Source organism: Oratosquilla oratoria, chromosome 16 (genome assembly GCF_046742065.1).
Source record: "Oratosquilla oratoria isolate Oo_2021 chromosome 16, ASM4674206v1, whole genome shotgun sequence".
Classification (NCBI taxonomy): Eukaryota; Metazoa; Arthropoda; class Malacostraca; order Stomatopoda; family Squillidae; genus Oratosquilla; species Oratosquilla oratoria.
The window spans coordinates 52,130,222-52,157,553 of NC_134792.1; the positions used below are offsets into that span (position 1 = coordinate 52,130,222).

At 46.8% G+C, this 27,332-nt stretch overlaps 1 protein-coding gene across 5 annotated transcripts in view; it reads left to right on the top strand.

Annotated features, from left to right (window-relative positions):
• Positions 1 to 27,332, top strand: part of LOC143034002 (serine/threonine-protein phosphatase 4 regulatory subunit 1-like) — a 476,593-nt gene that overhangs the window by 168,019 nt on the left and 281,242 nt on the right. The window contains exon 1 of one of the 5 annotated variants that reach the window (XM_076199820.1): positions 11,313 to 11,347. The exons of the other annotated variants lie outside the window; for them this stretch is intronic. Within the exon in view, the coding sequence (XP_076055935.1) occupies positions 11,328 to 11,347 (20 nt within the window). The 5' untranslated portion in view covers positions 11,313 to 11,327. Of the gene's footprint in view, positions 1 to 11,312; positions 11,348 to 27,332 lie in introns of those variants that run through there. 5 annotated transcript variants of the gene reach the window in all.

Genomic DNA, 27,332 nt, shown 5'->3' on the forward strand with positions numbered 1-27,332 from the left:
GACGTTGATACGAATCTGTTCCAGTACTCGCCAGTATCCACGAGGAAAGTACGAATTTGAAATAGAGGACGCACACACGTTGCGCCGGAATCACACACACACAAATCTCTCTCTCTTTCACACACACACACACACACACACACACACACACACACACACACACACACACACACGTTTTTCTTCCCCTTTCCATCTCTTCCTTTCTATTTCTAGCTCTGGGTAACCACTTTGTAAATTAAAGGTGTCTAGTTTTTCCGAAATCAGTTTTTAGTTCTTCCTACAGTCAATACCTGATTAAAACAATACCTTTTGCTTTTTTTTTTTTTTTTTTTTTTTTTTTTTTTTTTTTTTTTTTTTTTTTTTTTTTTTTTTTTTTTTTTTTTTTTTTTTAGTTATTGTAATTTTATATCAATGATCTTATCCCAAAACGTCTGCTTCAGCTATTCTCCCAGAACCAACCCGTGGCGTCATCTATTCCGCAGCGACGTTGTGTTCCTTCTCCATGCTTTGTCATTGTGTTTTGAATAGTAATCGTATCGAGTGGCGCAGGCTGTCAAATATCAAGTTTAGGAGTTATGAAAATGAAGAAAGAGCTACTGAGGAAAGTAAGAGATTGCGATAAAAAGAGGCGGATGATGATGATGATAATATATTAATAACATATAAACAGGAGACGAAAGTTTACAATAACATATAAACAGGAGACGAAAGTTTACGATAACCGCTCAGCAACAATGAAATTGTTCGCGTACAGAACACGAAGAGCTAAATGACGGGGCTAGACTCTTACATTAAAACTAAATTATCTTTTCAAAATCATACTCAAAACACATTATAAGTGCTATTTTTAAGTCAAATTTGTCAGATGAGCTGAGAAAATAAAACCAGGAAATAATAAGTGGAAAACAAAGAAATTACACAAATATAACAAAAAGGAATACAAAACGGATATTGTCAGGGCTTCCGTCATCACTAATGATCTTCAAGGTACGTAAAATCATTTTTTCTAACAGGCAGACGCAAAAATTTGATGTTTTGAACTGCAGGTTCTTTTGTGAATGTAATGAAATGAAAAAAAGACTAAACTGGAACTTAATTTCAGATTTATGATACGTTGTTCGTTGTCACCACAATTAGTAGCTGGCTTTATAAATGAGGGCGCGCGCACTATAGGAATAAATGCAAAAGACGCGTGTCATTTGCTGGAACGGATTGGTATGTTCTTAGCGATACTTTTAGTGAATCTTTATTTTTTATACAGTGTGTAAACAATATGAAATAATTTATCTAACTTGTGTAAAGCATAATTAGTTTTAACTAGTAGTAAAAAAAAATCATAACCCTCTTACTGGTACACTCGGGCCGAAAACAAAAATTACGTTGTAGACATTGTTTACAGTGTTTGCGGCATCTAAGAGGCGTGGTGTGAACGTGCTGCGGGGTTGTGTAGGAGCAAGCACACTGCAGAAATATTGAATGCAACAGCATTGCAGAATCAAAGTGCACATAGCTAAGCATGCATTTTGCACCTATATAAAATAATCTTCAGAGAGATATTCCGGTTCAGATTGATAGCCCTGAACCATGTCTGTCCACAAGTATTGGCTGTAGTTAAGAGATATCTAGGAGTCGAGACTACACCTGATAAAACGATGAAAAATTCTAAACATCGCTGATGATTAGTGTGTTTTGCTACAGGACGCTTGTGTTGGTACACGACTCATGACGTCATCGGAACTAATACCAAAAGATGGCGCTGTATGCTGTGTTTTAGAATGCGGATTAGCACACGACGAACATTTTCGTCAAAAAGCCCCTCAAATGTTACTTTTGAGATGAGACATTTGTTTTAAACGTTTTTCTCGTGAACATAGATAACATCATCAAAGGGAAAATGCAAAGTTGTACATGGGAGGATTGGTGGTGACCACCCTTTAAAATCAAGGTACCAGGGGTTTCATTCCAGTTCTGAAGTTAAGGCACTCACAGCAGGAATGAAGAGGATGTTCTCCTCCACACACACAACTACCGTGTAGCTGTATGTGGCCAGGTTAGTACGTGCAATCAACAGGGTGAGTGAGACAGCGTGGCTGTCGCGGAGGTAGACTAACAGGCCTCGTTGCACAGACCCCCTCACCCCCCATTACCCTGTATCCCTCTCCTTCCCCTGGTGGTCGACTTACTCCCCTCCCTCTCTTCCAAATAACCCCCCCCCCCTCACCCGACCCACCTCGCCTTCCGATTTCCTGGTCCCTATCTGACTACACCGACCCCCCCCCCATTCCCTTTGCCCCATCCCTTCTCCTGCTTCCTCCTCCTCCTCTTTTCCCCGTATCCGTTGTACTCGGGCTCCTCCTCCTCCTCCTCCATATTTCCCCTCCCTTCCCCCCCTCACCCGAACCTTTCTCGCCTTCTTCCTCCACATTTCTCATCTACCATCATCTCTTCTTCCCGGGACCATCTCGGCTCCTCCATCTTTTCTTGTTGTGCCACCTCCTGTTACTCCTCTTCGTAGTACTGTTTATACTTGCCCCCGCTATTCCTGTTCCTTCTCCTTTCCCTTTTCCTCTTCATCTTGGTTCTTGTCCTCAATATTTCCCCCTTCCTCTTCCTTTCTCCCCTCTTCCCCTCCCTCCCCTTCACCCTACTCCTCTACTGTGCCATCCTCCTTTTCCTGCTCTTCCCCATCCTCTTCTCCCCGTCCGTCATCACCTTTTCTTTCCCCTCCCCTCTCCTGCGTACTCTTCTATCTCTCCCCCCCCCGCTCTCCCCCTTTTCCATTGGGCGAGTCCCCCCCACCCCCCGCCCGCCTGCTGCACAATCCACATCTGGCCGTGTCTGCCCTGACGCCCATATGCCTGTCACTTCATTTCCTCGCCTGACGACTCCCTCCTACTTTTGTCTTCGGGGTCCAGCCGCCCGCCCGCCGAGGCCAATTGTCTTGGATACGTACTCGTTCGACCGCTGAGGACCCGAGTCCCTGTTTTCGGGCACGAGTTCGCGCGCGCGCACACACACACACACACACACACACACACACACACACACACACACACACACACACACACACACACACACACACAGTTGTTGTTGTTGTTGTTCCCTAAACTATCTGCCCTAGCAGTCAGTCCCAACACACGCACACTGTTGTTTTTCAGGTTGCTTGCATATCTCTCGGTTCGCGTTTCCATCCGATCTCGTTCTCTATTTCGTTGGTTGGCGGCCTTTGGTTCTTCACTTCTCCTTGGCTTAATAAAAATGGCCGCCGCCTGAGGGGCAGCCAGGCCAGGGTGAATGCACAAGTGAGTCTTTGGGAAGAAGTTTATCAGGAGGAGGGGGAGGGGGAGGACAGGGAATTTTCTCCTTCCGTGGACTAAAATCGCGCCTGTGGTCAGCAGCCAGGAAGAGAAATGCATAAATCGTGAGGGTGTTAATTAACGGCTATGCTCTCTCCAGATTCTTTTCTCCTGGACAAGAGTTGATGGTGTGCCTTCCTTTGGCGTGTCGCCTTTACCGTCGTCTTGCTATGCTCCCCTGTAGTCCCTCTTGCTCCTTCCGGGTTAACCTTCCCACCCCCTCTCCTCCCCCAACCTCTACACCACTTCCTGTTCAGCCTTCTTTGACCCGCCTCCCACCCGCTTGGCCGTCGCGCGCTTCCCTTCACGACTCGCACAGCCCTATCGCCCCCCCCCTCCCTCCCTCCTCCCCAGACTTAGTGCTCATCTATCACCGTCTCACATTGTACCCGCCTGCGGTACTTTGATTGACGACCTGGACTTTTTGGCTTCTCTATTCCTTCCGTCTTGTCAGCCTGCCCCTACCTAAACTGCCGCTGCTCTCCCTTTGCATCAAAGTCCTCTTTCGCCTTCTCCTTCCTCCTGACCCCCCCCCCTACGCTCCACTTCCTTTTCTCTCGCCATTAAGACGGCATATCATTACAAGACCCACCTCCCGTGTCTGTCAGTCCTTCACCACGCTAATCCCGATAGAACGGTTTCCTACCATGTGTGTATGTATGTATGGATTTTGTATCGACCAAGGAGGGCTGTTGTGCATCCGGGCGGCGCGGCGCGGCGGGTGGAACACCGCGAATGAAACGCCCTCCTCAGTTCACACCAGACTTCTACCCTTGAACTGCAGAAAGTCGTCTGGCCTGTACTGTCCCAGCCTGCGCTCTGTTACGAATGAATAACTTCACGCAGGTAAACTATTGGCCATGGAGCAGTGTCCTTCAACCAGGGACACGCAGTCCAGTCCCTAGAGGGGCCGGGGTCGGGGGTGGGGGAGCGCAGCGCAGAATCCTGCCTCGGGGTTTGCAGGACGGGGTGGGTATTCAAGATAATGTTATTTTATTTTCCATTTGGTAAATATACTTGAATTTCTTATTTTCGTGTCGTTTTTGTACAATGAAAACACTGTAATGAAATACCAGTGCCCATCAAAAGACAGCCTTTTATTCACAATTCTTACCAATGTAAAATGACCACATATCCTACCTCATCCCATCACGGGGTTCCCTGAACATCCAAGTCGATGTCAGGGTTCCCAAAGCTTGAGGAACACTGTCGTAGTGAATGAACCCCTCAGCCAGAACGGACCCTCGAGACTCTGTTGATGCCGGGTCCCGTCCCGTCACGAAATAGATGAAATCGTGTGGCCTTCGCTACAACATAATATACACAAACCCCGCAGCTGTTGTATCGAGAAAGGGCTTTCTTAAGCCGCCACCTCCCGCGCTCACAATGAAACGTTCAGCGTGTGTCCCCTCACCCCTTTCCAACCCCTCACCCTCGTCCCTGACAACCCCCCCCCCCCACTCTTCCTCTTTCCCCTGCCTGATAGTGAGCGCCAGCTGTCTGGTACCGTTGTCCTCCTGTTGCCGCCGCGAGGACCAAGCCATTGTGCTTCTTGTGGTCTCCACAGCAACAGCTCCCGTCCGGAGTAGTATCGGTGGCGGAGTTGTTGACCAAGATGTGGACGTACTTGACCCCCCCCCCACGCACACCTGTACGCGATTTCATGTCCTACGCCGTCTATGCCACGTCACGGTAACCCCCCTTGCAGGCCACGCAGTCCACGTGTTGGCTTGCCACACGTCAGGCGTCGTCGTCGTCGTACGGTCTGCAACCGCGTCATCTTGCAGCGTCCAGTCTCGCGATGCAACTCGTGTATGGCTGCATCTACGATGGTAGAGTACCAGCGTTGTCCATACTTAGGGCCGACTCGCACTGTGCTATTCAGATGCGGTTCGGCTTTCGTACGTAAATTATTTTTACATTGAGATCAATGTGTTCACACCATACGCTCCGTCTATCGTTCGTCTTTCGTGCGGTCTTCATTCGTACGTGTCGGATGTGTCAGGAAGAAATTTCGGACGTTCGTGTACGAACGGAAACGTTCCGCATCCCAGCCGTAAATATGAACATCGTTACGTATCAGTCACGTGGCTGTAACAGAGTGGAGATGGCACGACGACTTACCTTCAGTCTGCGGAAACTTTTTGACTTTGCACAGTCATTTTGAACGAATAGTTAATAGAACTCGTCAGAGGCTACGAGGAGTTTGTAGATTCCAAAATTCACCCTCTTTCTTTTCCTTTGGCAGTTGTGCAGCCACAATCTTTTCGTTTTAGCTCTACACTCCTCATCTTCATTCAGAAGAAGAGCCATGGCACCACATTTTCTTGGCGCCATGCCGGAGCAACAGCTGCACGCCGACTGACCGCATCCAAGACGTCTGGTGTGAACATTTTGACGGAGCGCAAGGGAAACGTAACCGTACGAAGACGAACCGCACAGTGTGAACTGGCGGCCCCAAATACGCAGGACGACTGAGGGTATTGAACCCCCTTTCGCCCATTCTGCTTTGGCCAAAACAACACCTGGAGAGGCACACTTGGAATCGCCACTCTGCCAGAACCCAATCGGCAAAGACGTCACAGGTCCGAAAGAGTTCAGAAAGCGGACGGAGGGGGGGGGGAGGAAGCATTTCTTTGGAATATCTCGCTCTGCATGATCTCTTGTGCAGCGGCAGCAGCAGCAGCAGCAGCAACAAATCTCAGATCCCGCAGTTGTAATGGGAGGGAGAGGCTTGTCATCGGAGGACCGTACTTGCTTCCTCTCCATCTTGTGAAAGATGAATCACTGTGATAGAATTGGCAAGGAATTCTGTCACCCCCGAAGAAAATGTTGGAGGCGACACGAGATAAGTTCCAGCGGACATGTCGTGCAACCTGTAGCAGGCAGAAGATGACGTCAGAAGACCCGTTTGCAAGCAGACCGGAAAGGTTTTGGGACTCTGAAGACGGGTTGAGTCGTCGAAGAACAGAGGTCGAGGAAAGGGACGAGACGGGACCAGGGTGAGAACTACTTTCAGTGGCAGTACTCTGCTGCTGCTGCTGCTGCTGCATGCCGAGACGACGTGGGTGAGACCAAAGAATGGCCGCCGCCGCCGCGCCGCACGGCAAACCTTCGACCGAATGTGCAAGACTGAGACGCTTGGCAGAACACACGCGCACAGGGTCCCATCAGGCTGCATCATCAGTGACAGACAGGGAAGGAGTCTTTCGTTAGGGCCTCAGCAGGATTTGCCCCCCCCCCCCTCCCCTACCCATTCCCGGCCAGGGAGTCCTCGGCTGGCAGGAGCAATAGCGTCGGTAGCGGCGTCAAGAGCCAGATGGCAAGGATGTGCCTAGCTTGTTGGCAGGGGCACTGGACGGGCGTCGTCGTCAAGGACGGGCTACGAGGTCCTGCCTGGTGGGGGCTCTGCGTCGGGAGTTGCCTGGGTCTAAAGTGATATCTGGTTTTAGCGAATATTCCCATTTCCTTTGCCACGTTGACAAGTGAATATACAGTATTGAGGCTCGTGTTCGACGATTTTATTCACTTGAAGGGTAGGGTGAAGGGCGTTATACGATGAGTGCCCCCGCGGCCGAAAAATACCAAAAATAATGATGATAATGCCGTTTTATCATGTGATCCAGAATGTTATTTGAGAGGCATCATTGTGGTGAAGGGGTACGTGGGTCCTGTCTTGAGCTGCATCAAAAATCACACCAATGAAACAGTGAGACCCTTTCGTTACAAACGCCACATGCAGCGGCTGGGGGGGAGGGGTAAATCGAAGTAGGCATTGTTGCTGTTGTCGTTCTCGCCTTTCCTCCATCACGTACAGAGGGGGGGGGGGGTGCAGGAATGACATCTGATGGCTGCGGCGGCGGCGGCGGCAGCCATAATAGAAAGTCATGTCACCTGGCACCACTGGAGGAGTAGACGCCTGGGACCAACGGACACCTTCCTTGATAATATCTTGAACCTGGCGGCGACGTACAATCATGATTTTTCCCAGCTGGTGATGGCAGGCCATTCTATTCGGTTGTGCTACTCGGGACAAAGTGTCAGTTCCAACATCAACCACGATTTGTGCCCCCCCCCCCCCGAGTCGACTCTTCGTATTAAGAGGTCCTGCTCTCTCTCTTAATGATATTTGGGTCAACTGGCATTTGAGGTGAATATCATTTGTATGTTGCAAGGGAGAAGAATCGTTGGGCCATGCTGAGAATGTTCGGGAGTACATAGACAACCTCGGAGGACTGGTGTCGTTGGTGCCGCGATTGGGAGCAAAGGGGAGCGGGGGCCAAGCAAGAATGGGTGGCTGTGCTGGCGAATGAAACCGCGAGGGAAGATTGTTGTGAGGATGTCGACCAAGCTAAAAAGGGCGTGGGTGACGGAGAGGGTCGGGGAGAAGAATGTTCCAATTTTTAAGGAGGAGGACCCGTGCCATGAGAAGGGTCAATTCGAGATGTTGGCAGTGCGGATCAATTAATGAAGTGGCGCACGGGGCCATTTAATTAAAAGGTGTGGGAACGGGATCTCAATGCTCCTCTCCTATATCTTGTCACTTCTCTTTGTGGCTAGGCTAAAGGTTAAGTAGTTGAAAAACATATACTATTTTGCGTTTTATGGAACATATAATATATATATATTACTGTCCAGAGTGTGACACTTATCAGTTAACCTGTTCGCGAGTGTTATGATGCACATTCATTCTAGCCACCACCACCCTTGTGGTTTTATTCAGTGGAAGGAAGCCTATTTTACCGAAAGATTGAGCCTGGCGAGGCTGGGCAGGTACTGCTGGCAGGCAGCGAACGCTGATCATCAGAACGGCTGAATCAGAAAAGGAGGGGAAGTGAGTCGTGTAGGTTTGAGAGTGCGGAGGGAGGGAGGGAAGAATGGAAGGAAAGGAAAGGAAAGGAAAGAAGGACACCTTGGCGACCTGAGGCCTTTGAAATGGAAATGGGTACCTAGGAAAGACCACCCGCGCTCACGGGGGGTCGGGGTTTGTGGGAGGGGAAGAGAAGTCTGAAGAAAAATGAAAAGATAGTCGTGTGTAAAAGGGGACTATTGCCCCTGAGCGCTTTAGTGATATTTATGAAAAATTGTCTATGTGAAATGGAAAGGGGAGGCACCAGGAGTAAGGGGCATGTACAGCTTGCTTACAGCGAGTAAGCTTTGGAAAATAAGGAGGTCAACCAAAGAAGCAGTTCAGTCCTTGGCGGGGGGGGGGGGAGGGACGGGTCATCCTGGTTCGAGTCCGGCCGATCTCGTGAGAAAGCAGAAAATTGCCCCCCCCTCCCCTCCCCCCCCCCCTCTCATGCCGAAGAACAAACGACGGTCGGTGGTCATCTGGGGCCCTACCTACCTTCCAGCCGCCGCGCCTTTCATGCCCGTGGTAGAGAGGTCGAGTTAACAGTTGTTGTTGTTGTCCTTTTCACCCGAGGAGGTGCAAGAAAATCACTACTTGCTTGTGGCACAAGCTGTGTCCAGACCCGCTGCATGTCGTGGGTTGAAAAGAACGAACCCTGGGAAATGAGGTCAGTCCAGACTCAAGACAAGGGAAGAACTAGAGGACATTTTGCAGAGCGTGGGCGCTTCTGTCCACGCAGGATCAATGGACAAAGTTGAAAAAGTCTCGGGAAGGAAACGGAGTTCTCCTGTCCTGACTGCGAGAGGTCCTTCCGGGGTTCCCTTCCCTACTTTCGGCGCTCACCAGAAGAAATGGAGAATAGCCTTCCTCCACGTAAGCGGTTAATCGAGATAACCCCCATTGTTACCGAAGAGGTACTGTGGAGAATGAAAAAACTAAAATATGCTATAACCCCAATTGAAAGAAGCACAGTGGAGAACGATTGGCTCGGCGTTTTAGAGTCTTGCCAGAATGCCACTGACCAGGTAGTAGCACGCAAATGATTAATGAAATCGGGTATTTGCCACACCGAAAATGAGTAAATGATGCCACCACCGCATTGAAAGGGCCAAGAAGGGGGGGGGGTTATTCTTGGAGGAGGGAGAAGCTGTCGTAGGTAACAGGGAGAAAGTAAGAAGTAGGAACATCCCACTGTGTTTTGAGTGCGGATCTAAGGATTGTTCAAGTCGGCCTCAGTGGAAACCTTTTGAGACGAGTTTTTAGGTGACACCTAAGCAAACAAGGTCGGTGACACTAGAATCGAAGTAGGCGGTTGAGCCCAGACATTTGGTAATTGAGGAAAAGGGTTGTTATTTCGAGGCGTGCGTAAACAAGGCAGGTAACGGACAAGTCACAAGTACATGAATATCATATGTAGTGGCGAGGCAGGAGGGGAAGGAAGGTGGAGTGGTATGAAGGGAGACGGCGAGACGAAAACACCAGCCAGGACAACGTCGCCTGAGCTTTAAATACAACTGCCAACGGTAGGCCCCCTGCGAAGTAACTCGAAGCGTTTGAGGTGGGGGTAGGAGGAGGAGGAGGCAACCTGGCACACAGCAACCCAGTCTTCGGTGCTAACACCCCCCCCCCTATCGCCCCGCCCCGCGTGCGCTCTTTGATCGTCGTACAGACTCGACACGGAATTTTCATTTTTTCGCTGGGCATGAATACAAGTGCTCCCGTGACTAGAAAAGTCTTTCCATTGCATTACACGCTCCCTGTGGAGGGCATGTGATTTTGTTCGAGTAGTCACCATAAGTGTTTATGCCCGACGGGGGGTGGGGGGAGGCGAGACTGCCAAAATTGGTTGCGAGGCATTCACGACGACAGTGACGTGTATTCCAAGTATTTGCGGTGAGCAGCAGACGAGGTCGACGAAGCTGAGTATTTTTGCGCCCAAGTAGCATTGCTGGAGTTATTGGTCTGCCTGTAAACAGCAAGCAGGTGACCCAGTCACCTTATTAGCGTCAAAATAAATTTTGTCGTGAGTTAGCCTAGCCTGGGTATTTGTAAAGAAAAGGAGCAACGCTCGTAGAGTTCCGTCTCCTGCTCTCCAAATTGACTGTATTTGTATGTAATGGGCCTGTGTGTGTATGTATCCCTAATTTATTATGCAGGATAAGACCTCCGCTCGCGGGTCCCGTCGCAGGATTTCCGTTGGTCAAATTAGTTTTATATTCGCTTATGTTGTCTGTACTGCTTCTTCTCCCATGTTCCACGAATGGGAAAGTGTCATATCCTTCAAATGCCTTAGGTCTTGTAGTTGCGGTCGTGTGCAGTGATAACTAGAGATGCTAGTTGTCAGTGATGTCAGTAAGTGGTCTCACGTGACGGTCCTTCGTGATGATAGTTGGTTGCGGTGAATGAAGTGGGGTGGCAGCTATGGTGCTATTAAAGGCTAGAAGTTGTTGTTGGGGATCACATGGCCACACCTTCAGCGGTCGCCTTGCCAGGGCAGGCTGGGCTTCTCGCCTTGAAAGGTGGGGCCTAGACAAGGTATTCCTAAACGAAGTAGTGAGTGGCTTAACGAGGTAATTGACGCCCACAGTAGTTACTCGCTGTCGAGGTCATTCATTTGTCCTGCAGAATTACAACCCAACTTGTTCAACGTTTGGCGATGCACATTAAACATTACCCCAACAGTAATTACAATGTAAAATCAAGTTGTACATATAATACATTAAATTCATCCAAATAAATTATCGTGCTCAAATTAAAGATTGGTGAATGAACTACGCGTTGAAATATGATATTCACGATTTTCTTTTTAGCATAGAATAAATAGATATTACTTTTGCAAGTTGTTTTTCTCTTATAAATCCCGTTTACGAAATGTAATAATTGTAAAACATGTGCGTGAACAGACTTAACTGTATTATTGGTGATGAAATGCATCCTGTGGATGCCACCACTTCGGTTCCGAAAAGTGCCCCTGGCCCGCCCGCCAAGCCTAAGCAGCAGCAGCAACGTCGACAGGGGCCGCCGGCAGGCAGACGTCGTCGTCATCGTCGTCGGGCTTCGTGGCGAACACAAGTGAAGATCACCTGAGAGGATTTGTTCATTTGAACGTTTGGTGGCTCATGAGGCGCTGGTTGGAAAGGTACTTGTTGATACACACACAGTTAATGAACGAGGAAGTGATGGGGGAGGAGAGCAAAAGAGAGGGGGAGGGATGGCTGGAGGTGGGAGGTAGATAGAGAAATGGCGGGCGGGCGAGCAAGAAAGGTTGGGCAGTGGACTCGATGATGACGATGACACTGATAGTGGTCGTATATCGGCACTTGAATATACACTCATTTGATGATTGTCTTCTTTACCTTCTTCGTGTAACACGGTGATGTACATTACAAAGGCGTCTTTTCCCTTGTGCCAGCTGATTTATTTATTCTGCCGAGAGTTGGACAAGACGGGACCTTGATCTGTCGAGACCCCATTTGGCCCCAGGTAGGTCCTCCGCTCGAGTGTCTGGGTCAAATGACGTTGCCAGCAGAAGAGGAACTCGAAAGTAATCTACGTTGAAGTGATGAGAAGGCGCTCGTCTCGTCCTGAGGTAAAACTTTCCATCCATCGCTTCGTTGAAAATCGCTCCCGATAAAAATGTCGTCACACGAGTTCCACCTGCCGCCCCGATGATCTGATGCCAGTGACGCACAGTGGTGTAGTACTTAAGCATAATTCGTCGTTGATTTTTTACTCGTTTACTTGTGACGTGTCTGTTTATCATGGCCTCGTCAGACAGTGATTAATTACCAACCAAGAAAAGAACTACTCCAAGCAAGTAGTGTCACGATACATAATCCGTGTCGCCTCGAGATTGACGAGAAACTCTCCGCTTCACCTTAGCTCCTGAAGCCCCCCCCCCTTCCCCCAATCGGTCTTTTTAGGACGAAATCATCTTTGCTGTACGCGTGAAGGACTGCTACTTTACCAGCAGCGTGTAGTAGTAGCAGGAAGAGGGTCTTTGAGCACAGTTTATGTAGGTGAAGGGAATAATAAAGGCAAAGTCGATCAGAATGTTGGGGCCCGGTCCGGAAACCAAATAGTGGTGCCCCCTCACCCACCCATGCGAAACGGCACTTCCAGACAGAGATAAGTGGGTTGATGTTTTTTTTTTTTTTTAAGGAAGTAGGTGACAAGTAGATGATTCTCCCTGACGTCCTTCTCACAGTACCACAAATTGCAAACAGACAGGTAGGCATCCTTTGGTCCCTGGGCTCTCTAACGACCAAGATTTCATTCTCTCTCTCTCTCTCTCTCTCTCTCTCTCTCTCTCTCTCTCTCTCTCTCTCTCTCTCTCTCTCTCTCTCTCTCTCTCTCTCTCTCTCTCTCTCTCTCTCTCTCTCTCTCTCTCTCTCTCTCTCTCTCTCTCTCTCTCTCTCTCTCTCTCTCTCTCTCTCTCTCTCTCTCTCTCTCTCATTCATATGCATGACCCTTTCTAACTTGAGTACACAAAACTACACGTTTTGAGATGTGACGCGGGGGAGGAAGGGTCAAGAATGTGTGTGTGTGTGTTTGTGCCACCACGGTCTCGGATCACATTTTGGGCATACGACCGACAGCTATTACCTTCTTGGATGGGAGCTAGTTCGTACATCTCTGGGTAATGCACTGACCGCGCGCGCACGCACACACACACACACACACACACACACACACACACACACACACACACACACACACACACACACACACACACACACACTCTCTCTCACTCTCACTCTCACTGCCCAAGAGAGTGAGGGACCAGTTTGCACTATGTTTTTCAGTTCTGGGCGGGGACCGAACTCGGACCCCAGAGTTAACTGGTGAGCACAGTACCACTACACCAGTAAACTTGTTTTTAACCCATTAAACTCCGATGACAAGATGTCTTGTCATTTGGTCAAATAAAACAAAAAATCATAAAACACCAAAATGTTTGATCAAACCAGAAAAATATGACGTCGGTCCTCGCTTCGCAAAGCGAGGACTGACGTCATATTTTTTCTGGTGTTTGATCAAACATTTTGGTGTTTTATGATTTTTTGTTTTATTTGACCAAATGACAAGACATCTTGTCATCGGAGTTGAATGGGTTAATTGTAGGTGTATGCATGTGTGACTGTAGCTACGTGCGAATATGTGCATGTGTGTTCTGCCAGTCATCCCGTTGAAAAATACATCCACCATTGCTACATTGTTTGTGTGTGTGTGTGTGTATGTGCAGTGTATTCACCTTGGTCTTGGTCTTTGGATCACGTGTTGGACTCGTGATCGACAGCTATTTCCCTCCCGGAAGAGAGCTCAGAGCTCGTATGACCGATCTATGGGTAATGTTATGACCTTTCACAGTGTGTGTATGAGAGAGAGAATGAACGTGTGTGTGTATGTGCCTGCGCACACACGTAATTATGCACCATATGCGTGAGTACTGTGTGAACTTGCGCCTTGTATTTGTAGATGTGTGTGTGTGTGTACTTGTGTGTGGAGGTGATGTGTATACATGCGCATTGTGTGTTTATGTACATGTGTGTGTGTTTGCTCGTGTGTATTCATGCTTCGTATGTTTGTATGTGTATAGTCTTAAGCTTGGGTACAGGTGTGTTTGTGTTATGCGCATGTACACCGTGACTATGCGTGTACATGGTCTTGGATGACGTGTTGGACTCGTGATCGGCAGCTATTTCTCTCCCGGAAGAGAGCTCAGAGCTCATATATGACCGATCTATGGGTAATACTGTAACTTTGCACGCACACACACACACCAACTTCCCGCCCACGATAGTTGAAATAACGATTCGCAGCGCAGGGATACTGAAATTACTTCAGCCCTGGACGGGGTTCGAACCCGGACCTTCGTAGTGGAAGCCGGGAACGCTAACCACTGCGCCACGAGGTGTGTGTGTGTATAATTGTGATTATTAGAGAGCGAGAGGGGGGCGGATCGGGTAGATGAGTTGCACTGAAGAAGTTGGTTCTACCCCCGGGAGGGAGGGAGGGGGAGGGGGAGGGGGGTTCACACGCCAACAGAAGTCCGTTTTCAGCAGAATAAATTGAACGTATGTGTGCATCGCCTGAATGTCAAAGGTGAACCTCGTGGCGGCTCCCTTTTTCTTTGTCATTGAAGATTTCGGCACTTTTGAGCGCCGATTTAGACGACGACCATCACCAGCAGCAGCAGCAGCAGGAGGTGGAGAGTCTGTTAAGGGGGCGATCCTCTTCTTCTTCCGTGTTCTCCACCTTCTTCCTTCCTCTTCTCCACTTCATCCCTCTCCCCCTCATCCATCTCCCCCCCCCTTTCCATTCCCCGTCATCATCCTTCTTTTTCTTCCTCCGATTCTTCTTCCTTGTCTTTTTTTTTATTTTCTCCTCTTCCCCTTCAACTTCATTCTACTTCTCCTCCTCCTCCCGGCCTTCCCTTTTCTCCTCGCCTTCCATTTTTCCCTGCAGTTGCTCACACCCACCCTCCTCCTCTCCTTCTTCCACTCCCATTTGACCTTCTCATTTTCTTTCTCCTCGTGTTTGTCTTTCCTCCCCTCTTCGTCTCCCCCCTCTACCCCTCGTCGTCTTCTTATCCTCTTCCTCCTTATTTTCCTCGTTCCCCTTTTTCCTCTTCGTCCTCTCCTCCTCCTCTTATTTCTTTTATTTGCCCTCTTCTTTCTCTTTGCCCCTCTCCTACTTCTTTCCCGACAGAATTCTTCACCTCTTGCTATTCTTCCTTCTCTTCCCCCTCCCTCTCTCTTCCTCCACTTCCTCTCTCTTCCTCCATATTCACTTTTCCCACCACCTCAGTCCCTCCCACTTGTGAACCACAGCAGAGAGGGAGTGAAGGGCGATGTGTAGTTGGGTGGTAGGCTAGGAGAGAGAGAGAGAGTTGGGAGTTGGGGGGGGAAGGAAGGAGGGAGGAGGTAGTTAGGTAGGTTGCTGGTTGGCGCCATTTCTTGATATGTTCGTCAGGGGAAGGCCGGAAATGACGGGGGGGGGAGGGGGAGAGTTTGACGTGTGAAGTTGTGTCACGTACGAGGGCGGGGCGGGGCGGGGAAGCTACTGTGGCGGCAGAGAGAGAGAGAGAGAGAGGGGGGGGTTAGTGAAGTTGCCCGTCAGGCCCGCCCGCCCGCCCATGGTGGTGTGGTCAAAGGGCCAATGAAGGAAATGACTAGCTTCAGTATATGTCGACACATTTCGATTAGTTCCACGACTTGGATGTGGTGTCGTCCTGGCCTGGCCAGGCGACTCTTGTTCTTGTATGCATGCGTCTGAGGGAAGCCCCGCGCGTGCAAGAGAGATACGACGTATTTCCAAGATATTCTGTCTGGTGCCACCCAGACGGTGTGAGTCACTCACACCGGGAGGCACTTCAGGTGCAGCGGAAACCGCCCGGACACGTGAATGGCGGCATTGGTGCTGCTATGCTCGTGGGTCCCGCCCTTTCCATTCATCACACTGCTATCAATTCATTTATGTTTCCCGCGTCTGATTATTTTTCCTAATACAGCCATCCCAGTTTTTCATTTTATTTATTTATTTTTATTGTCTTTATACATATATGGTGTATATATATATATATATATATATATATATATATATATATATATATAATGCATATATATGGTGTATATATATATATATATATATATATATATATATTTTATTATTTATATCACTATTTTTTTTACATCAATCCAACCGTAGCCGTGACCCACCCTAGTAGTTTTTCCTAGGTATGTAGGGTATGAAATGAATATTGATTAATCAACTATATTTATTACACATTTGTTTATCCTATGAAGGCTTGACGTCCCCGAAAAAATACTTAGAAACCCCCAAGGTTTCTTATATTCTAATATCTTCCACACCTTGACATTATGTGGATAGATAGGTTTCTTAGCATTTAAGTCATCTGTCGTCTTTACTTATTTGCTGTGCCGTCTTGATATTATATCTTATCATACTCTGTCATTTTTTGTTATATTCTTTTCTCTGTTTTTGTTATATTCTTTTTTAGCACAACATTTCGCATCTCAAATGTTGATGATCTCAAAATATTCAATGTATCCTAACATCTCAACCAGGCTGGGGGATCATTCAATTTACCGCTCAATCTATTATCTCGACTTTTGTCAAATCTTTGTGACGACCACGTCACATCTGCGTATTTCAATCACATTAGATTTTCAGTCATTTTGTCATCCTATCCTTATACTATAACGGACTGCGATACATCATCCATAATTGATTTTTTTTTCTCCTTTGATAATGTGATTATTTCGGCCACTGTTTGATGGTGCCCCAAACGCCATCCCGAAGACAGCCAGCCACCCTTTGTACGGCCGCCGCCGGTCCCCCCAGGTAACCGTCCATGTAGGACAACAACCTGCGTATGACAAGCTACACCCGAGAATGATTACCCAGTGCACTGGACCGTGGTCACTGAAGAACTGTTAACATTCACGCATGTATTTGTTCTGTAGTTCCTCGCTTGTCGCATCACACTTACATCGCTTACGGACTTGCATTTAGTTGTTTCATGTACAGCGCGTGGCACGCTGCTTCTTTCATGTCGATCCCACTCACAGGGTGATCACCAGAGAGAATCCCCTTTTGAATTAACAAGAATAACAGTGAAACGATGTTCCTTAAGCAGAAAGGGATGGAATGTAAACATATTGTATAACCAGAAGGGATATTGCATTGTGTATTCTGATATTAATTTTTTTTCTCTATTCAACCTTCCATTTTGGTAATGGTTCTGATTGCTTTAACTTTTTTGGAAGTTCGTTATGATGTAGTTTCTGTAGAGTCAGAAGCTGAACGGTGGCAAGTTAGCTTGTGTGTGTTTGCATGCAAGCATAGCTAAAAGCGTCGGAGGCATCTTTCGGGATCGGCCATTATGGAGCGACTTCCGGTGGTGAAGATGATAGTTGCCATACGCGTATGAATATCACACGGGAAGCAACAGGCCGTAGAATTTTTGTTGTGAAGAAATCAAGATACGACGTTAAGTGGCAAAGGATGGAAGTCTATGACGTCAGTCGAGTAGTGACTAGCGTGATAGAACACCCGTATAATATAATAATGATTGTGATATGGATTGAAGCTTAGTGGTGGTGACTCTCTTCCAAGAAGTTCAGGCTGTTAATAACACAAGTTGCATGACATGGGCACAGTTGGGGATAGTGTATGTGCTTTTAAGGCGTGGGTGACTGGGGTTTGAAGCGGCAAGTCAATGAATGAACCAGTGCTCACAGCGTCACGACGAGCGGGAAAGTGAACGCGTGGCGGCAGCATTGGGAGAGGGTGGGTGAGGATTGGTGGGGACAGCCTTGCCTGAATGTGCGTGGTACTAGTCGCAGCACACGTGAAGTGTGTGGTGTTCACGTGACTGAGGATGCTTATCAAAATATAGATGTATATGGGGAGGAGAGACCGGGTACAACATACATAGGGTATGTTTGTAAATGTAGCTGATGAATATGATTCATGGAAAATTGGTGTTTCGACAATTCAGATCCGCCAAGGCCCATGTGACGCCGCGTTTGCCAGGCCTGCATTATCCATCAGGAAACGCTCAGGTGTCGCCGAAGTAATGAGTCAATGCAGTATTCTTGGACAGCCTTGGCAGGTAGCATTCATTAATCCCCACGGGATCAAGCTTGGATCCGTTTAGAAACGAGACAATGTTTAAAATCGGTGGCAGTAGTGGCCGGTTGTTGCTGGAAAATGCAGTCCGATACAATCTAGAATTCCAGATAACCTTTCGCTGCACAGGTTTCTCGGGTGGAGAAAATTGCCCACAGAAGTCATGAATATCTGTGAAATAGTTGGGCGAGTTGGATGCGCAAAAGTTTCTTTGTGGTAAAATCTCATAATGGCAACCAGAACTAATGGCTAAATCGTGCATAACTGAGAGTATCAAGGAGGTGGATTGCAAGAAATTGACTTCGTATTTCACTGGGGCTGTATTAGCCTCTTTATATTATGAAACGAGAAAGTATGACAGCTTACGTTATGGGCTGTAGCCTCGCAAGGGTGATCAGTCTTGCGTTGTATGTTTCTTGATCGTTATTACAATTAAATCCCATTAAATTAATCTGTAGCTACGGTGTCCCTTTTAAACCCCCCACTGCCTTTTGCAACTGAATCTTTGTTTTGGCTGCCGCCACAGATTGTCTTGCCACACCTTGCTTGACCGAAACACAAATTTGTGTGGCTGACCCCTCCCCTCCCTCATCTAGATAGAATCGTCAAAGTACACTCACCATCTCACCCCCGCGCAATGGGAAGTGAGAAACCCTTGATAAGGCAAAGCTCTGTCAGTTCAGTTGCGGTAAGCTGCTGGGTTAATTAGGTAGTTGTCGGGCTTGGCTTGGACTCGAGGGAACCAACGCGACATAGCCCGCATCTGATTCCGAGAATCGAACTCGGGACCACCTGCCCATGAGTTCGATATCCACTGGGCTACTGCGTGTCCCGTTGAAATGGACACGAGCTTAGTGTTGAAACCGCCCACTAGAAATCACTTGAACACCTAATAAAATAATTTAACATCCATCGGCAGCAACCGATTTCTTCTGCCCGTGGTTGGTCCTACTTTGAAACTCCGTAGTCCCGGGACCTCTGGTGCTTCTCTAGAATCTGCCCCTCGGTCGGAACAACTTTTAACTCCGCAACTTGTAGTGGATTAGTTATATTGTTCTCTGCGCCAGCCTCTCTCAATCACTCTTGATAACACTGTGCTATGGTTGATTACAACACATGTTAGTGAAGTTGTGGCAGCTGGTAATGGATAGGGTAAGAGTCACACAAAAAGCCCTGTCCCTTTCATAAGGGGGTTGGCCTAACAAGACATGTATCCACTACATTTTATCCATCTCACACCCATTTGTTGTCCTTTCTGTCTTAATTCCTTGTTCCTGCTCCATACAGAAAATCCAGCATGTTAGGGGTCAACAGCAGAAGCTGGTTTATCCCCTGCACTTCATTACATGGTGATCTTCCTCCCTTGTTCATTTGACAATTTCTCATACATTCCCAACCACTCTCCACTCACATCTTCTCCTCTCCCGCCTATGGTCGGCAAATATTCACATTGTAACCAAGGCCCCCTTCACCCCATCCATTCATCCCATTCTTAGTCTTCACTTAAAGTTTACTCCATCCACTTCTGCCTCCCACATTCGTTTCGTCTTTCTTCACTCCATATGCCCCATCCCAGTATTCTATGGTCAACACCATCTGGCAGCTCTTTATCATCCCTGCTCTCTGCCTCACCACCTCATTTCTCACTATCCATCCTCGTAACTCCCATATACTTTTTAAACTTTTCATCTCACACACCTGTATTATGGTACTGGCTGCATGGTAACTTGCAGTCAATACTTCAGGACTCCTTAGGAGCACATCTGCAGACCAGATCCGTGCATCATTTATCTGTAGTTTTAGATATCTTTTCATAAAGGAATGACTGTACTTTGTCCCTTTGTACTTTGTACTTTGTACTGTTGTCCCTTCTTTATGCTGTTTCCCTGAATTTATCATTTACCACTTGCAAGACTCCACCTCTTCCTGATCCTCCTGTGGTTGGGTACAGAATTCTGCCACTGTGTGCTCACGTGTGTTGCAAAAGGTGACTAAATGGGATGGATTGAGGGAACTAGGAATCCTCCACTTTGTATTTTCCTCATACGAAATGTCAAGGCAGAGGGTTTCGGAAGAAGGTAGAAGTACAAATGGAAATGGTACTATAACATTCAGGATGGATTTATCTGATGTATCTGGATTATGTCACTGCAATGAAAATAATTGCATAATTGTATTACAGTATATGGTGTTGGAGATACACTTATGGGTTCCCTTGTCAAATTCATTAATGTTGTCAACTAGTATTTTTTCACCAGTGGACACATCTGTGTGGAGAACTATGCTTCCCATTTCAATCAGTCTTGTCTTTTTCAATTTTCATTTTTTAATGTTTCATCACTAACTATAAGGTCTTCAATATGTATATATATATATATATGTATGTATGTATGTATGTATTCCTTTATGTGTTGTGATAACTGTTGTATCACTGCTCCACTACTTTATAATGGGTAATCCCAACCTCAGTTCACATGCCTTGTCAGCCAGGCTGGGAATAATCCTGGTTGCCAACCTTTGTTTCACTTTTTGTGGTTGCTACACCACCATTCCTTATTCCCATGAGAATGTTTTTCTTCATTAAATTTTCCTTTCCCAGTGTATAACTGAACTAAAGTTATCTGTTTTTCATATTAGCATATGCATATATAGATATATGTGTGTGTATTTACCTAGGAAAGGAGCAAAGTTCATTGGGTCCTATCTCCTATTCTCTAATTTTCTAGCATACCTAAACTCAAATTCATGTACAGTTCCAATTTAATCTATATCCTTGATTTCCAGTTATCATATTTAAATTTGAACTCGTGTATTGTTTGAGCTTGGAGTATATAACTTTCTAGGCTATTCCACATATTTATGCATCTATATAGAAAACTGTATTTCTTCACATCCTTTTAATATGTGGTTTTAAAGCCCTCCTATCTTTAATCAGATCTCTTATATATATATATATATATATATATATATATATATATATATATATATATATATATATAATAATGTACAGTATGTATATATGTATGTGATTTTACTGAAAATTATATTATCTTTCAGGTAAGGCATATGCTGGCAGTAAAAGCATCTATCCTTAGGTAAGCACATCTTTCTTTGACCTTGTATCCACATATTCATTCATGTGACATGAGAGGTTAACCCCATCAATAAGGAGATGTACTTCATTTGTTATTGTCAAGAGGTAGGCAAATGTATGCAACTGGGGAAGTGGACTCTGACCGGAAGAGGATTTTGCTTGATCCTGGTGTAGTTTGTCCACTCATCCAAGCGACCATTAAACTTTTTTAATATTTGTCCTCCTGGACACTCTGTCAAAAGATGGACTTTGGTCAGAACAGCATCTCTATTGATGTGTATTCAATGCCATAACAATGAAAAGAAGTGGTTAACTAACTTATGACAGTAAAACAGTGGAGAGTAACCCAGGTGCAAAAAGACTGTAAAGTGGAATCCCTCATGGTGCTATATTTTCACACTTAGTGTTGCAGTCAGGACAAAGAAATTTCAGTGAGCCCTTACTGGAGGTATAACAAGGTAAAATAGGTATCACTTGGTTCTTCTAGATACCTACTTTTAGGAAAGTGGTGTTATGGTTGTAGCATTTGTGTACAGCATACCAAATTAACCCCTTATTTGCCCACCCCCTTCTTAAAAAAAAAAATATATATATTTAAGTCACCTCCATATTGTTTTAATCCAGCTTATGGATTTCAACCAGTGACCATTATATTCTTGTAGTAGGTGGATGAGACCCACTGGTGAACCATTTAAAATAATTTCAAAGGATATTGTGAACTGTAAGATCAAATACATATCCTGAATATTAGAAATGTGTGGAAATTTGTGAATAAGGACAAAAAAAAAATCTTCTATATTTTGCCAAAAATTGGATTTTTAATGCTTCAATTGGTATCATTTTAATCCCCTGTTTGTGTACAATTTGAATTGTGAGGTTTTATTGCAAAAATTCTACATACGCTATTCTGTGTAGTGAACATGTCATGTCGCATCCTGTCAGGGTGAGCAGCAAGGAGGCACTCCCAGACCACAGCATCAAGTTCCGTCACAGTGCTGTGCACTGGGATGCATCACTCTTTGCCAGAATGTTCAGTGTGCATGTAAATTTCGTCACCCAACTGTTCTCGACTTTGGTAGTACGTCAGCAAGACCAATGTGTCTTTATTGTCACAGCACATGATGAGTCTTCCATGTTTCTTAGACTGTAAGCATAAAGAATGATCTTTGTATCTGCTGCCTCCTGCTTTCTCAGTTTCTGTATAGACTTTCTAAGGAGATATCAACTCTATTGCAGTCACAGAGTTTGTCAGCTTTCCATCCATAAACTCTCCAGCCAGTGGAAGGGATTTGTCATGTCCTCTGACATCATGTACTCAATGATGTAGTTACATATTTACTCAACTAGACTAGCCTTGTAGCTGGATTCTTTCAGAAGTGTACAGTATTACCAGACCTACACTGTAGTGACCATTTTCCACTTCTCCTTATACCACTTTCAGGCTACCCATTTCCATAAGCTGCATGGTCTCGTCCTCAAGCAAACTGGAAATATTTTCAGATCCATATATAAACAGAAAGGTAGAAGACTATCCAATAATTGACACACCAGCATATTTCGTAAATCATAAAAAAAAATCTACATTCAGCATCATCACAATTGGCATGCATCATTTTCTACCCGTGTGTCACATCATTTTTGTGCACAAAATAAGAATAGACTTCATATTGGGTACTCTCTATCTTTTAGTATTTGGTGTATCCTCCCTCATTCTTCAAGAAAGACCTGAGGCAATAGGGAACAGAGGGTGAGTTTTTGGAGGATGGATGGAGAAAAGTTAGCCCATATGTTTTGAAGGGCATCAACAAGTTTCAGCACACTTGATGTGTCATGCTTCCTAACTGGGCTTTCAACAAAGCCCACAAATTTTCTATTGAAGAAAGGTCAGGACTGTTGTGTGAGCAGGTTCCTCATCCTGCTGGTACACTTCACTTTGATAGATGTTGAAGCAGTCCTCAAGATGGTCTGCCAAGAGCTCTAGGTACCTCTTCTTGTTGAACTGGCTCACATAATACCCATATTAAAACCAAAGAACCATGTGAAATCTCAGTATCCTATAGACCAATCTCATTACAATCTACCATATACAAGCTGATGGGAATATATGTTACTGAAAGAAACGCAACTAAATGACCCACATCTGCAAATAGACATGGATTCAAAGAGGGTCACTCCACCAGCACACTACTCGCAAACTTCACCCAACAAGTCCTGGAGGGTTCTACAGATAGATTGCACCATAAAGAACAGATATGTTAGCTATAAGCATAAACAAGCCACATACTATCAAAAAACCATCATCAAGACATATGACAGTGACAAGAAATGGCTAACCAACTTTTTAATAGACAGTGCAGATGAAGCCAAGGTAATCAAATTTGTGGGTCAAAAAGAACCATACAGTGGAGTTCCACAAAGAACAACGCTCTTGCCCATGGTCTTTAATCTTTTTGTGAGTGATCACCAGACCCAGAACTCAACACCAATACACTCACACCTATGCAGATGACCTTACAGTTATAACCCAACATCAGAATTATAAAATACAGTTGAGAGCATCAAAGCCTACTAATGCAAACTAGATTAATGGCTCAAAAAATAATTGAATCCTCACTCCAGAAATCATCAGTAACATTGCTCACTATAGACAACCATGAATTGGAATAAAAAAAAAAGTGAAATTGAAAGGCCAAACACTTCAATTGGAAAAGGATTCCTATATTCCATGCCTCACTTTTGATACTCTATGACCCTGCCCACGTGTCAAAGCTCTGACAGGGAAAACTAACAAAATAAATCTGCTAAAACCAATTGTAAACACAGATTTTGGATAATAGAAAGAAACTAATTACTCTACAATAAATTCATGAGAACCATACATGACAATGCTTCCACAGTATGGTTTGTAAGAGCAAAATACATTGGTCACTACAAATTAGACCAAATAAAGCACTGAGAGTAGTAGTAACATGATATGCACCAAATCCACCCTTAAAGGACACCTGTTCACAGAAACCAAAATTGTCCTGATAGTAAACAATGTAAAAATGATAGGTACACTTATGCTGTAGCCCTCAACTCCTCACCATTTCATTATATCACACAAGCTTTGCAAAAAAAATACAGCCACCTACTTCTCAAACATATATCCAAACAGCAGTCTACCACCAGTACCACACAATACATTCACAGAAAAACACATTCATAGCTAGATCAATAAACAAGCTCTTTAAGATAGACGAATCTCAGTACTTCACCAAAATCCTGCAAGCATCAGCCCCACTAGAAAAAAAATAGTCAATTGAATAAGCACCACACTAGCACCTTTGCGTTCAGGACTCCATCCAGCTGTGAGAGGGTGCAAACACAGAATAGGCCTGACTACAGAATGAAACTGTCGTAGATGCAACCACCCCACAGAAGACATTGAACACCTCATCGAACACTGTCCATACTAACAGTTCCAGACAACAAGGCAACATTTCTTCCCCAAGTGACCCAGAGGCCCGCTCGGTGGCTGTTGCCGGTTACCTGTGGGTCGTGGACCTTCTGCAAGGGAGACCCCCTGAAGCAACGTATGTCCCAATTCTTTATCTTCAGGAACAACTCTATCCTCAAAATATACCCAAAAAAGGATTTCCCTGAATAGGCGTCCTCTGCATCCCAGGTTGTAGACAACACAACAAAGTGAGTCCACCCCCGGAAATAACTGCCGGTCTGCATCACGGTAATTTAGCTCCGTTCCGCGTCGGAACCCACCTCAGTCGCCTTCTCCAAAAGGCCGGAACCCAGGTGCTGCATCGTAGAGCAGAGGACGACGACCAAGGATTTCGTATCGCCACCTCGGAATCGGTAATTACGCTCTTTTGTCGATGACCAATAGAACAACTACCTTCCCAGTGGTAGACCAGACTCGATTTCTGGGCCGAATATTCGAAAACAGATTTACCTTGACACCCCGCTCCAGACAACTAAAAGTATCGTACACCAGAACTTGTGATCTCAAGTTACCGGTGAACGGACAAAACCCTAATCAGTGAAAATTGTCATACCCGGACAAAAACCCCATCGGCAGTCTGCAGGTGGAGCTAGGCTGGGTTAGGTTATGTCATGCCCCCCCCCCCCCACACACACACGCTACCTCGAGTATCCAGCCTGCATCGAGACCCTAAGCCAAATTGTGGCCCCGGGCTGCTGCCCCAGATGCCAGTGGAGGCATTTCCATGCTTGCCCTCCCTGTCACCAGCCACCAGAGCTCCCCTGCAAGCACAGAGGACACCCGTCCTTCTCCCCTTACCAGCCCAGACGGATTCCACTCCTGCACTCTTCCAGGCAACCATCCCTCATCTGAACAACGTTTGCAGTGTTGTTACCAAGATGAGTAGGCACGAGTTTGTCGCAACAGTGGCGACTGCCTTGGCCAAGTGCCTCGGATTACAGCACAACACGCTGCTATGGCGGAGGTTGTGACCGTGATCTTGGACCATGTCCTGACCAAAATCCCCCCCCGGGCCTCGGCTCACAATTCCTCCGCAGCCCATCGCTGCCCCTCCTTCCTACCCCCGACACGTCCTCGGGACACGGCAGACAACTGCCTCTGCTCCTGCAGGACAAGTCAGTAGCGAATAAGAGCGGTACACACCCCTTCACCCCCTACACGCCCCCACCCTCAATTGCCAAGGCAGAGACTATCCCAGAATCCCCGTGCTCCCGACTCGCTTCACCCCGCGAGGGGCCGTCGCCCCTACCCAGTAGCTCGAGCTCACGACCTCGTCCCCTGACCGACAAATGGAAGTCGTCACCGAGCCTCCTCCTCCGAGGCCGGCGGCGAGTCTACGGATAGCAACCGCCAGACGACGTCGTCCAGCACCAATTGAGAGACCTACTAGAGCAGCCAAGTGTAGATGGAGGTGAAACAGCTTGAACCTCCTTTCCCCTTCCGCCATCCTCTGTTCCCCTTCCTCATCCCTACCCCCCCACCGCCCAGGCTCGACCTCCAGATGCCATGGTGGAATGCCAACGGCCTCGTTGGAAAGATCCACGTTTTACAGGCTGCCGTGGGCACCAATGACTTAGACCCTGGCCTGTTGCAGGAGACCAACTGGCCAGAAAATTGGCTCCACTGAGTCGATGAGTACCAGGTCTTCCACACCCTTCGGGACCAAAGGTCACTCGTTATCGCCATCCTCGTCCGCGCCACCATCCCTAGCGAGCGTGTGCAGGCGGGGCATTATGATGATAGAGGGGCCCTGACTGTCAGAATCACTTGCTGGCGGCCCTCCTCTGCAGTCTCCTCTACTGGCCCCGTGTGAGTCGACTCATTGCTGGGGAGCTGCTGCTGCTGCTCTCTCTCCTGCCGGCCATGACCTCATCTCTATTGCGGAGAGGACTTAGCCCCCGTCACCCTGCATTCAGTTTCCTTCAGCTCCTCAATTCGACGGGACTCAACCCAGCAACGCTACTTGAGGAACTCCATGAGTTCAGCAGGATTGAGAATGGAACACTACAGTGGGCCTTACACTCTTCAATATGCGCGTGTAGATTAGGTTCTTCTCGAGCTCAGGAAGGACATCCACTTTCTCTGTTGATCTTGCGCTGGTGGTCACTGGAGGCGGTCGCCTACGTCAGAGGGCATAACGGGTACTTCCTTCCCTCCCTTAAGAATGCGGGTAGCTTGGGTTGAAGATCTCGCTGGCTAAATCCAAAACCAAGAGTCTGAGGACGTGGATTCCACACTCAAATCTCACTCTCCAGGACAGCCACATCGACTGGGTGACTGTGTATCTTTAGTCGTGTGCATCTGGATCAATCGCAGGCCCTCATTCGTTCCAAAGGTTCAGTACCTCCGCAGTGTTACCAAGACGAGATTAAATCTGTGAGCCATGGCAAGGCCGCAGTTGGGTGCCAGGCGTAGGGTCCTTCGGACGTACCACGTTCAAGCGGTGTGTTCGGTAATGGACAATGATATTATATAGTGTGGCTCTGATCTTCCTCCGGTCGTGGAACAAGCTTAAGGTCCTACCGAGTCAGGGTGTCCTCACCATAATTGTGGCCTCACCTGTGTTGAGAACCTTCGACAGGAGTTTGGGGTCTCCTTCCTGGGTCTGGGGGCAGCCCTCATGAGAATCTTGAACGTAGAAAGACAACCCTCATGTTACGCCTGTTATCTCTGCGTGGGACATGTGATCCACGCCTCCCAACTACAAGATCATCTTTATACCGGGTGCACTCACCCCCCCCCCCCCCCACCTCCTCCAGTGGCAACCTCCCTGTGCCATCCCCAACGTCTTGGGCCATGCTCTCTCTCACCCCGTCAGGGAGCAGTAATAGTCCCTACTGACTCAAGTAGTGCCATAGACGTAATTTTATTTGT